Raw genomic sequence first — 13,026 nt, 5'->3', positions numbered from 1 at the left:
TAACAAACAATGGCGCATGTGCATAGATTTCAAAGACTTAAACAAAGCATGCCCCAAAGATTGTTACCCGTTACCCGAAATTGACCTTAAGGTAGATTCGTTAGCACCGTTTCACCTTAAATGCTTCCTTGATGCGTATAAGGGGTACCATCAAATCCACATAGCCGTTGACGATCAGGACAAAACCGCATTTCGGACGCCCGATGGCACATTTTGTTATCAAATGATGCCATTCGGACTTAAGAATGCCGGGTCCACATACCAACGCCTGATGGACAAAGAGTTTCATGCCCAAATTGGGAGGAACTTGGAAGTCTACATGGATGACTTGGTCATCAAAAGCCCTGAGCCAGAAGCGATGTTGAAAGACATCGAATAAACTTTCAACACGCTCAGAAAGATAAACATGAAGCTCAATCCGAGCAAGTGTTCATTTGGGATGGAAGAAGGGAAGTTCTTAGGAGTCATTGTTACTAAAGATGGCTTCAGAGCGAACCCTGAAAAGGTCGAAGCCATTATCAAAATGGAATCACCTACTACCATCAAGCAAGCTCAGACACTGAATGGACGACTAGTCGCACTTAACCGCTTTTTGGCAAACCATGTAGATAGGTCGTTCCCATTCGTGTCAACATTGAGAAACTGTTTAAAGAAAACGCACTTCCGCTGGACACCAGAAGCGGAAGCAGCTTTTCAGGAAATTCGGTTACGCTTGATCGAACTCCCAACGCTCACAGCACCAGAAGCGGGGGAGGAATTAATCCTATACCTTTCCGCCACAGATAGAGCAACCGGGGCAGTCCTGCTAGTAGAGCGAAAAGGCATCCAGATGCCAATCTACTATGTTAGCCGTGTCCTAACAGACGTAGAAACCCGGTACTCTACCCTGGAAAAATTAGTCTTAGCACTTGTACAGGCTTCACGCAGGCTAAGACGATATTTCCAAGGTCACCCAATCACCATTCTCACCAACTTCAAACTTGCAAACGTTCTAGGCAAACCCGAATTGTCAGGACGCCTAGCCAAATGGGCAATAGAATTGGGAGAATACGCGATAAAGTACAAGGCAAGAACAGCTATAAAAGGCCAGGTCTTGGCCGACTTTATTGCAGAAGTCTCTGCTTCGCCGGAGAAAGAGTGCCAGGAGGAGGCTTAACCCTTTCCAGCACAGGACATCGATGATGTCTGGCGACTCTACACTGATGGAGCAGCCAACAACGAGGGTTCAGGCGCAGGGTTGACACTAACCAACCAAGCAGGCCAAGAATACACTTACGCTATTCGACTGGATTTTCCAAGTACGAATAACGAAGCGGAGTATAAAGCATTCTTGGCCGGGCTGAGAATTGCGCGTAAGATGGGAGTGAAAAACTTGGAAGCCCACGTGGATTCCATGTTAGTAGCCAACCAAATAAACGGGACGTACACGGCCGTGAACGACACAATGGCCCTGTACCTCGCACAAGCAAAAACCCTTATGCGCGATTTTAACGATTGTAAAGTCATACACGTCAAGCGTAGCGAAAACAAATCTGCGGATGCGTTAAGCAAGCTTGCATCATTAGCTTTCACCCACTTGGGAAAGGACATCCGCATTGAACTCCTTGGAGCACCATCAGTCCCGCACAAGGAAATCTGTGTCATCCAAACCGGCATAGAAACGTGGATGACACCAATAATAAATTACCTTGCGGCGGGTATACTACCAGAGTCAAAAACACAGGCAAGAAAAATACGCTGTAAAGCACTGAACTATCAACTCATCGATGACATCCTTTACAGATGTAATTTTCTTGGCCCACTCCTAAGATGCGTGGACAACCAAGATGCTGGCTACCTCCTAAGGGAAGTGCACGAGGGCATCTGTTGAGTACACGCAGGTCCACGCGCTGTTGTAGCTAAGCTAAACAACGCGGGATACTTTTGGCCGGGGATGCATACGGATGCGCTGGCATACATCAGAAAGTGTAGGTCTTGCCAACTCTAAGCACCCAACACGCATCGCCCGAAGAATGAACTTGTTCCAGTCACCTCTTCATGGCCATTTCAGAAGTGGGCCATCGATGTGACAGGCCCATTTCCCACAGCAGCAGGGAACGTTCAGTTTCTAGTGGTAGCCATCGATTACTTCACCAAGTGGATAGAAGCAAAACCATTAGCCCAAACAACCGCAAAGCATATCAAAAAATTTATTTGGGAATTTATTATTTGTCGTTTTGAACTTCCACAGAATTTGGTGAGCGATAACGGCACCAACTTTGCTGACAAGAAGCTACAAAAGTGGCTGGAAGAACTTCAAATCACCCACACCTTTACCTCAGTGGCGCACCCGCAGGGTAATGGTGAGGTGGAAAGAGCAAATAAGAGCATCGTCGACGGCATAAAGAAAAGACTCTTGGAACACAGATCCGGCTGGGTGGACGAAGTTCCACACGTCCTTTGGGCAAACAGAAAGCTGAAAAAGGCAAGTACGGGAGAAACCCCGTTCAGCCTCACTTATGGCACTGAAGCCATGGTCCCGGTCGAAATTGGTCTACCCTCACCAAGGGTCTTGACTCAGCCCGAAGACAATGATGCAGAAAGACGGTTAGACCTTATGCTAACCGAAGAACGCAGAGACTTAGCCGCAGCGCGTGAAGAGAATTACAATCGACAAATGCAAAAATACTACAACACGCGGGTAAAACTCTGCAACTTCAATGTAGGAGACTACATACTGCGTAACAACGAGGCTTCGAACCAAGAGCGCCCAGGAAAGCTGGCCCCGGTCTGGGAAGGACCATACATTATCAAAGAAGTTTTGGGAAAGGGCGCATACCGGCTCGAAAGGCTCGATGGCACCCCCATCCCAAGAACATGGAATGGAGCTCAATTACGCAAATGTTACATGTAGATCAGTTCCAAACTTGCAAAGAAAAGGCCTAGAGCCACTTCTAATGGAAATGATTCTCCTTTATCACATTGTGTTGATAGCCTTACCTTTATACTTATGAACTTTCCACACTGATATGCCGGTATTCACCGCATAAATAAGTGTGAAAAGAAGTAAGTCGTTGTGTGTGAAAGGCGGCAAAACCCACATAAGCATAAAAACGGTAAAAATTTATAAGGAAAAGATGAGGAAAACCTTCACGCAGGACAGATATAGGTAAAGTTTAGCCATCCTACTAAGTGAAAGTGACGGTCTCACCCGCACAATCACGAAAGAGGAAGCAAAACTTTAACCTATTATCTGCCACGTTGAAAGGTTAACTTATCCAAAGTACTCAAGAAATTGCTAAGTTAAACTAAAATATGCGTGAAACAAAACATATAAGGTTTACAAGACAAGGCATTAACAAATAATTTATATTTCAAAAAGATTCAAAAAGATTCAAAAATAAGAGGAAATATACCCCCTTACCTTGGTAACCAAGAAACCGTAAGACGAGTGCGGGTACAATGTCAAGGCGAAACCCTTCACATACTTAGCACCTGCAGGGAATTGAAGCCAAGAATACCTTGGAAACCAAGAAACCGTAAGACAAGTGCGGGTACAGTGTCAAGGCGAAACCCTTCACATACTTAGCACCTGCAGGGAATTGAAGCCAAGAATACCTTGGAAACCAAGAAACCGTAAGACGAGTGCGGGTACAGTGTCAAGGCGAAACCCTTCACATACTTAGCACTTGCAGGGAATTGAAACCAAGAAGGATCTTCTGGGCCATGCTTGTGGAAAGGGAAATAACATCCCCGCATAGCGGGAACGTTGAGAACTAGATTGTTTGAAGCTCCAAGATGGAATTGGTTGTTTAACATAATTGATCACTATGTCTAAAACTACCAAAACCTCGTGGAGAATCTACACAAGTGAAACTCAACGCTCCTGACTTGCGAGGAAGTTACACACCTACCCGCATCCCCCAAAGATCAAGCAGAAAAGTCGGGAATTTCTGCACGTGACATTAGGAAAACCGCGGGAAGAATCCCCACGGAAAACCTTAAAACTAAAAACCCTTTTCAAAACCCCTTGCTTAAGTCCAAAAGTTCACCTCACTTATTAACAATTCATGAGAAGAACAATGGACTGGGGGGACTTGAAGAGGTAGGTCCCAGCAGAGCCCAGTTGGACCCGCAATACTCACCTTGAAGAGGGACGTCTGCGCAAAGACCAACTGGATCCGCAGGACCACCATGCTCAGAGAGATGAAGACCTTACGCATAGTACGCCAGCTGTTCCCGCAGGAAAAGCCTCCCAGTGGTAAAGTACCCCGCCTGTTCCCGCAGCTGCGGATACAAGCCATGAGGGAAGGCTACCCGCACTAATAGTAAGGCTACACGCACAAGGCACTAACTCTTAATAATTCAGTAATGTCACCTGAAGAAGGAATGAGCAGGGCGGGAATACTCCCGCCCAAATGAGCCAGTCCGTACGTTTCTGGAAGATCTTTTGTACCATACCTGCCAAGGTATGGACAAAATAGACAAGATCTGACCAAAGCAGCCCATGAACCAATTACAGGGTGACAGCTCACCAACAATAGTACGAGGAGGAGCATGCTCCAGTACAAAATGTCACTATCAGCCGCTGCCTACCCACCAACCCTCATCGTGGCACGTACATAGCCTGTAGTTGGTGGAAAAGGAATAGTACACAGCCGGCCATGTCACTGTCAGCCGCTGCCTACCCACTAACCACCAGCATGGCACGTACGTAGCCCACAGTTGGTGGAAAAGGAATATTATACAGCCGGCCGTACCTGCTTGGAAACCTACCTTCGGCTATAAGTACTCCAACACCTTGGAACGGTATCATCATCTTATATCATCATATATCATCTGATATTATCTTATCGTCTAGTTATTTCTCTTAATATACACTTATATTCAGAGCAATCTAGTCTGATTCTCACGCCGGAGGGTGGTCACAAGGAGGAACCCCCCCTTCTCAGTGACGAGCTCACGGTGTATGTTTTGCAGGTTGAGAAGAATAACCATCTTTGCCGGACCTAACCCTCGTGGGAAACATCTACTTAACCCTAAGATTATCCGTAATCTGCCGGGGTCACTTAGTGTTTCTTCAATACCTTTGGCTCCTTGGCATCGGAAGCTATCCGTTTCCTAACCAGGGTCCAACGGGTTGTGCATAGCAATGTGTCGACTTCAAAGGGGCAGGTTATGTCTTTAGCAGGTTAGGGTTTGCAATTTAGAAAGGGGTGGCGGCGCAGCTTATTGCCCGCCTACCTGCTATGTTGATGTAATATCTATGTTTTTTTACTAATTTCACCTAAAAAAGAATTTATATTTAAACCTAAAAACCGAACTACTCAAAATTTAAAAAATTAACTCAAAAAACACCTCTAAGTATCACGATGATTCACAATAACTAATAATCTGTAAATAAGTTTGAAAATATGCATAACTTTTAAATTTCTAGTATGATATAAAATAATATTACATTAGATTACATACATATAATTTGGTTCCCAATATAACATATTTTATTTGAGAAGACACAATATTCACATGATATCCCTTGGTAGTTTAGTATTCATTCATTCATTCATTCATTCATTCATATACCGCACGCACGTCTCCCCTCCTAATCTCCTATAATAATAATAATAATAATAATAATAATAATAATAATAATAACTACTTACTACTACTTGACTTCCGCAACGATTGTATCTATCTATATCTATCTGTATCTATCTATAGTCAGTCAGTCAGTCAGCCAAGACGGACGACGACATCATCTCTACTCTTCATTCGGGATATTATTATAATAATATTATTATGCAGCAGCAGCAGCAGCAGCATTTCATTCATCATCAACATCATATTTAGCCTCAAATTCCTATCTTCAATTATTATCATTTCATTGCAGCAGGTATGTACTTCTACCTTTCATTCTCTTGTCTTTCCAATTATTATTATTATTCACACCTTTACTTATAATTTCTAATTCCCACCCCCTTACAATAATAATAATAATAATCTAGGGTTTTTTCTTGATGCTAATCAAATGAGGCCTGCAAATGGAGATACACAAGTGAGTCACAATTTGATCCTGCTGCTAACACTCATCTTATTAATTAATTTTAATTGCTTTTGTATGCAGCAGCCTCCTATTGATTTGGTTTCAGCTGTCAAGGAGTTACATGTATTCACTTCTCAGGAGCTTACCAACTTAATCAGGGATGCACCTGATGATAATAATAATAATAATAATAATAATAATAATAATAATAATAATAATAATAATAATAATAATAATAATAATAATAATAATAATAATAATAATGATCATTATATTCACTGGACTACCACTAATATTGGATCATCCAAACAGGTTCGTTGGGTGCTTTTTCGTCCCATCATTTTCATTTTCGGCAATTAATATTCTTATTTCAGATTAATTTGGAAACCCTAGCACGGCATTTGACGTGGCACCTAAACGCAAAGCTTTTGGAATCCAAACGAGACCAAGAGCTTTTCAGATATTTGTTAGCCGGGATTAGACTTTTGCATGCCTTGTGCGATCTTGCACCGCGCAATTCCAGACTTGAGCAGGTCAATGCATTTGTTTGTTTATTAACTGTTTTACGCGATACAGGTTTTGCTTGAGGATGTGAAAATATCTGAACAGATGTTTGATTTGATTTTTTTCATCATGCTGGTTCTTAGTGGATTTACACAGGTTTATGTAGTTCTATGGTTTACATAGTTTTGGCTCTGAATTATATATATATATATATATATATATATATATATATATATATATATATTGTTCTGCATTGACACGTATCTTTGTTGACTCAGGACAGTCAACTGGTTCTACTGCATTCAGCACTGTTGACCTGCAGTCTATATCTGTTAACAGCATTTGTTTCTTCACAATGGAACGAGCTCGCACAAGTTCTGCTTGCACACCCTAAGGTGACATGTTAATGTAGAATACATCTTTAAAGCATACAGGTCCAGCAATAAGCTGTTCTGTTGAAAAAGTCTTCTAAAACTATGGTCAACGATTACGTGACAGGTTGATATATTTGTGTTTGGAGCATTTTCTGCTGTTCATAGAGACATTCAGTTTCTTCAAGTGAGGCTGACTGGAATGCAGTCAGATCTTACTGAAGTCAACCGCCTGTGCCAGCATTGTGAGGCATCTCTACAGTTTCTTCAGTCGCTTTGCCAACAAAGCTTCTTTAGAGAGCGTCTCGTTAAGAATAAGATTTTCCATTAATTAAATATGTATATCTATTCGTATAAAACTGCTACAAGTATCCCCTTTAGGTTCTTGTTATGTTGGAATACATATGTGATGCTGTTGTTTTCTTCAGGATCTATGTGAAGAAGGTGGAATTCTTTTATTGGCTCATGACATCATGAAACTGCCATTTTGTGAAGACTCTTATCTAATGGCTGTGGTTTCTAGACTGAAATCGAAAATCTTATCTATTGTAAGATCTTTTTATTAACCGTGCTTTATGAATTTCACCTGTGTTTATATATTAATCGTTTCGTGAATATATGCCAATACTCTTTATGCAGCTGCTGCATCTTTGTGAAGTAGAAAGTGTCTCTTTCTTGGATGCGGCTGCCAGCACTACGAAGAGTTTGAATTTAGCAAAGTCTACTGTATCCCAGGTCCCATTCATATATATGAAGATTAAAGTTTATTTATCTACCAACTAGTTACCCTTGTACCTTTTTATAGTCTCATATCAAGGTTCCATGCATTATGTGCTCACTGTTTTACTGGCGAATATTAATAGGTTCTTGAATTGCTGAGGACCATGTTTAGGGGAGATCTGAATGGGCTTGTTGCTTCCTCAGAAAAAATCTATCCAAGGGGACTTCTGCAACTCAATGCAATGCGATTGACAGATATTCTTTCTGATGATTCTAATTTTAGATCTTACATCACCCTGAATTTTGTAAGCTTTTTACAACTACATGTTAATTTGATTCATATTTTGGTCCACAATTAATTTATTGCCCTTATTCTATGCAGACTGAAGTTTTGACCACTATATTTTTGCAACCACATGCGGATTTCTTGTCTAGTTGGTGCTCTTCTGAATCTAGGCCTTCTGAAGAAGATGCTACTATTGATTTTGATTCTTTAGCAGCATCTGGATGGGTTTTGGGTGTGCTTACACCATCAGATGTTTCAGAATCCACTTTCAATGCATATCGTGTTCCTCGGACTTCGTATGCATTTCAAAGAACGTCTTTACTGGTTAAAGTTGTGGCAAATCTCACTTGTTTTATTCCTGATATATGTAAAGGTGAATACTTTAACCATTTGTTTTCTGCATGGGATATTAGTAATGATCACACTTTTGGCCCATACACCATGAATCATGAATGGGTTGATTTGGTTATGATATTATCCTAATGGGCTAGATAGAAAAGTTTAGCTGATGGTGTAATGGGTCGAGCAGGTTCATAGTTGTCCAAACTTATTTTAAATACTCTTTGCCTATCGTTTTTGTAGAGTTTGATTTTTATTGTAATAACATGTAATCATGCTTAACGTGTTAACTTACAAAATTTGGATAAAATGGCCAGAAATTTGCAGGTCAAATCCTTTCAACTTGACCACGTGTTGTGACCCATACTGCTAAACTTGGTATCCAGTGTGTGTTCTTAACAAAGCTATTTTCTTTTTCTTTTCACAGAGGAGAAGGATCTCTTCCTTAACACATTCCTGCAGTGCTTACAGAAGGAACTTCCTAATTTACCATATGGAGTTCCAGATGATTCTAGAACTGAACGAGCGGCTATCATTACCCAAAATCTGCGTATCGATCGTTTCAATAGCTCTTCTAGTTTATTAAAAACATATGCTTTTGCTTTACATGATAAAAATTCTTTATGTTTGCAGGTTCTCTGTTCATTCATGCGGAATCTTTAATTCCTGCATTCCTAAATCAAGATGATTTACAGCTGTTTAGGTAAATTCAAATCTTCTTCCTTAGCTTGTAGCTTACATAAATTATTGGTTATTTGGTAATTACAGTCCGTTTCAACTTAAATCGACCTATTTTCATTTCATATATATTTGGTTTCTATAGGGTTTTCATTACACAGTTGGAGCCACTAATTACTCAGGAATTTAGTATCGACCGAGTTACAGTAAAGTCTTCATTACTTGTCTATATTTTTTGGCGAGTTATAATGTTTGTAATAATTGTCACATTTAGTTCAGATGACGAATGTAATAAAATTTAGACCTCATTGCGTAGGAGGCCAATGGTAGAGGTCAAGAATCTCCAGATGCATGTGGGAACAAGGGTCTGTATGACAATTCGCCTTTGGAAGAAGCGAACCAGTTAAATATCCATGGAAATGAAGACCAGAGGACAGATGTACCTCAAATTTTAAGTGCTAGGGGTGTTCACGAGAGTGATGGAGATGCTCAAAATGTTGAAACCAATGGATTGGATCCAAACACCATGGGGGTAAAGAATTTGTTTAAAAAAATAAAATATTTGGATTTTTCCAACAAGCAATGATGAGATCAGAGTTTTGAAAATGTGCAGGGTGATGAAAAGCAGTTTAGAAAAAGGAAACGCAACATAATGAATCACATGCAAATAAGCATGATCGAACAGGCATTACAGAACGAGCCTGATATGCAGAGAAAATCGGCCTCAGTACAATTTTGGGCTGAAAAAATTAGTCTTCATGTATGTAAAGATTTACATTTTTTAACTCGGGAAAAAAGCTTCACAATTGTCTGAAGTAATAGTTGAAGTTTCCTCATTTGATTTTGCAGGGTTCGGAGTTATCTCCCTCACAGCTGAAGAATTGGTAAATATGCATATTCTTGTTTTCACAGTAAAGCCTAATTTTTTAGCCTTCGTATTATAAATTACCTTCACTTGTTTTACTGTTGTTTCTTATATGATTGTTGTCAACAGGTTGAACAACCGTAAGGCCAAACTAGCACGTGCAGCTGCTAAGGACATCTGTGCACCTTCTGGGGGTGACAACAATGACAAACAAGGTGGCTCAGGAACCGATGCTGACCCTGAGGAGTTCTTTGACCCGACCCCATCTACTACCCAACCCCAAGGGATTCACGAGCCAGGGCAAATGGTGGGGCTTACAGATGGTCAAGGAGAGGAGATTGGTAAGGGTTGTGTGCACCAAGCAAGCGGCTCATGGTCTGGCACCAATCTTGATGAATCTGGGTTGTGTGTTGTGGATGTTACTTATCTTAAGGTGGATCAGTGGTCAAACCTTCCACACCCGTGTGATGCTACTGGCACGTCCTTTGGCCATTCTGAACAGATTACTGGTGTAAAGAGAGTGCTGTGGGATTCCAGCAAACTTGTTCTACAGCACAATCCTAGATAGATCACAACTTTTCTTTTTTTCTTTTTCTTTTTCTTTCCTGTTGGTTGAACATAACATAAGTTATAAATATTAATCTTATATTCTTTTATATATTAATAAAAGATTGTACAAGTACTTGTATTTTACTATAGGTTGAGCGTATCAATTGTCAAGATGCAGTAGAAAACGCTATTGCGTGTTAAGAGTTGGCAATGTTCAATAATTTACTGGTAAGCTTGTTGCTAAAAAGTCACTGTGAAATACTTCATTAGTAATTACATACCTTTTTATACCTTTACCAAGTGCAACAACGATCAAATAGTATCATTCATTGTTCTTGATTATTGCAAGGTGCCAAGGTTGTATATTGTTATTAAAGATTGTATAACCGTTTAAAAGATTAAAATTTATGTTGTTCAAAAGAGTTGCTACAAACTACCGTTAATGATTTTGGTGTTTAATGTCATTTTAGTATAACCGGATATACTTTAAGCCGGTGAGCACTCCTACGGGGTTATACATGCACGGTTTGTTCATGCAAGAGCGATAACACTTCACGGGTAATAGAATACGTGTCAAGACTCGGAAGCCTCATCAAGAATCAGTTTTGATGATAAAGATTTTGAACCCAGAAATATGCTATTACTCTTCCTCTTTTTGGTTAAAATGAGTGACATCTCTCAATATTATGATATAACAGTTAAAATGAGTCACAAATATGAAACTTTATAAAAAGGATATCATAACGTAACATAACATCCCACATCGCTTGGTTAGAGAACGCATAGGAGTGAAACTGACTATTTAAAGCAAGCTGGTAAGGGGTTGTAAGGCATGCAGCGTTTGCTCGCTGCGCTAAGTGGCATACGCCTATTTTTGAAGAGACCCTTCTTCTTCAGTGAAGATAGGGCTCCAACCAATATCAGTCCTAAGTTTGTTAAGTATTTTTTCAGCTATCTCTCAACTTCTTTTTTGAAATTCATTTGACTTTCTACTTGGTATTCCACATATATTATCGAGTCACTATTAGAGTATGATGTACAGCTTGTGAAGCATGTATGCAGTATATATTAATAAAAAGGTCAATTTTGGCCAAAGCTTTGGTATGTATGATGATGAACTTTAGTGTTCATTTTTAACTCATATTATTCTAAGATTGATGTGTAGTAAACACAATTAAACTTGGTCCGACCAAGACATCATATACATAATGACATTAGTTGAAGACGATTGACCGGAATGGTTCACGCACGAGTAGTATATATAAATACAATTATTTGTGAATGATGTGTAATAATAGACAACAATAGCTTGAAATATGCTAATAAACAGGAGAGATTTATTGGATACCATCTTAAATCCCAATGACCCTAAATATGGGTTATGGGCATTTAGGTTTACCATCTCGTGTTTTTCGATCTCTGTAACAAGGACATTCATCTTTATGCCCAACAACGCCTGAAGGTACGCATAAGCATGCTCGACAACAACTATTACATGTATCTAGACAATTTCCACGATGATGCGTTTTAGAACAACGGATTTCACATGCATGCGGGCATTCTGTATAATCCATATCATCTTGATTTTAGATCTAATTTCGGTAACCTTAATTAACAACAATAATTTACATTGAGAAAGAATACTTACGAGCTCGCGTTAAAGATCCTTCTCCTCCGGCCTAATTCAATTCAAAACAAAAAGAACTCTTATTTTTCTTGTTAGAACAACTAAATGACAGATGGAACTGTAACAAGTTTTCAAATAAACTGAAAAACAAGTAAAGCACATAAAAAAATTGTGTAACAATAATATCAACAATTTCAGATTATATTAGTAAAGCACATAAAAAATACATGTATGCTTTAATCACAAGAACGATCCATGTAATTTATACAAGTATAATAATTTTCACCACCTAAGTTAGTTTTATGAATATTTTATTTAAGGAAGTTAAGACATATAACCGGGGAAAAAAAACTTGCTTACATATGAAACGTTGACGATGGCGAAGGAGACGAGAATGAAGATGAGGAACGTCAAACTTACTTCGAGTTTGGCCATTATTAACACCACAAAAATGAAACCCGTTTGTTCACAATCTAGCCAGATAGTACGTACACCTGGCCGATATATATATTTACATTGTAGTTATTTTCTATGTAGAAGTTTTATGGCATTAAGCTAAATTTTAGCTAAGGGTTAATTCAATATTCTATGTTTTAAACATACACATCATAATGACATAAAAATATATATGTTTGGTTATTCGTAATAAACTTGTTTTGTATGGTTTGTAAAGTTCAAACAAGCACAATAAGGAGACAATGACGAACACAAACTTCAGTTGCCTAATCCTTTTGTTTTATTACACCAACTATATACATTATATGATGTCTTTGTCAAATATCTCTAAGAACACGTGCGATTAACAAAAGACCAACGACTAAGACTGAACACAAAAGGCCGTAAACTTTGTTAGACCGCATCGAAATCATCATCCATTCATCCTAGCTTTATGCTTTGCATTTTGGTTTTAAGTTTTTAACTCATACTATTTTATTATAAATTGTGTTTACAAACTGATAATCACAAGAAAAACATTCATTCCTAGTATTAAATATAGACAAAGATGGAACAAATTAAATTAATTAGATATATATTAAAAAGTGTGGAAGTTTGAAACTTACAACT

At 39.1% G+C, this 13,026-nt stretch overlaps 1 protein-coding gene and 1 long non-coding RNA gene across 2 annotated transcripts; one reads left to right on the top strand and one right to left on the bottom strand.

Moving 5' to 3' along the window:
- The first annotated feature begins 5,631 nt into the window (after window positions 1–5,631).
- On the top strand, window positions 5,632–10,395 carry LOC143631331 (nodulin homeobox-like). Its single transcript, XM_077100123.1, has 19 exons — window positions 5,632–5,872; window positions 5,985–6,034; window positions 6,104–6,197; window positions 6,294–6,334; window positions 6,397–6,555; window positions 6,599–6,682; window positions 6,805–6,921; window positions 7,025–7,214; window positions 7,324–7,445; window positions 7,537–7,632; window positions 7,761–7,922; window positions 8,000–8,276; window positions 8,670–8,792; window positions 8,876–8,945; window positions 9,066–9,126; window positions 9,237–9,452; window positions 9,534–9,680; window positions 9,770–9,804; window positions 9,915–10,395. Exons 2-19 carry the CDS (start codon window positions 6,008–6,010, stop codon window positions 10,351–10,353), a joined length of 2,460 nt encoding a protein of 819 aa, XP_076956238.1. The 5' UTR covers window positions 5,632–5,872; window positions 5,985–6,007; the 3' UTR covers window positions 10,354–10,395.
- Window positions 10,396–11,674: 1,279 nt separating this feature from the next.
- Window positions 11,675–12,436, bottom strand: LOC143631294 (uncharacterized). Its single transcript, XR_013153323.1, has 3 exons — window positions 12,322–12,436; window positions 11,983–12,013; window positions 11,675–11,895 (listed from the first exon to the last, which is right to left on the bottom strand). It is a non-coding gene; the product is annotated as an uncharacterized LOC143631294 (long non-coding RNA).
- Between the last annotated feature and the right edge of the window lie 590 nt (window positions 12,437–13,026).

This window comes from Bidens hawaiensis, unplaced genomic scaffold (genome assembly GCF_021521415.1).
Source record: "Bidens hawaiensis isolate Kalapana, Puna unplaced genomic scaffold, B.hawaiensis_p1.1 tig00006061_1, whole genome shotgun sequence".
NCBI lineage: Eukaryota > Viridiplantae > Streptophyta > Magnoliopsida > Asterales > Asteraceae > Bidens > Bidens hawaiensis.
The sequence above is the reverse complement of the archived record's forward strand: the minus strand, read 5'-3'. Positions and strand labels throughout refer to the sequence as shown.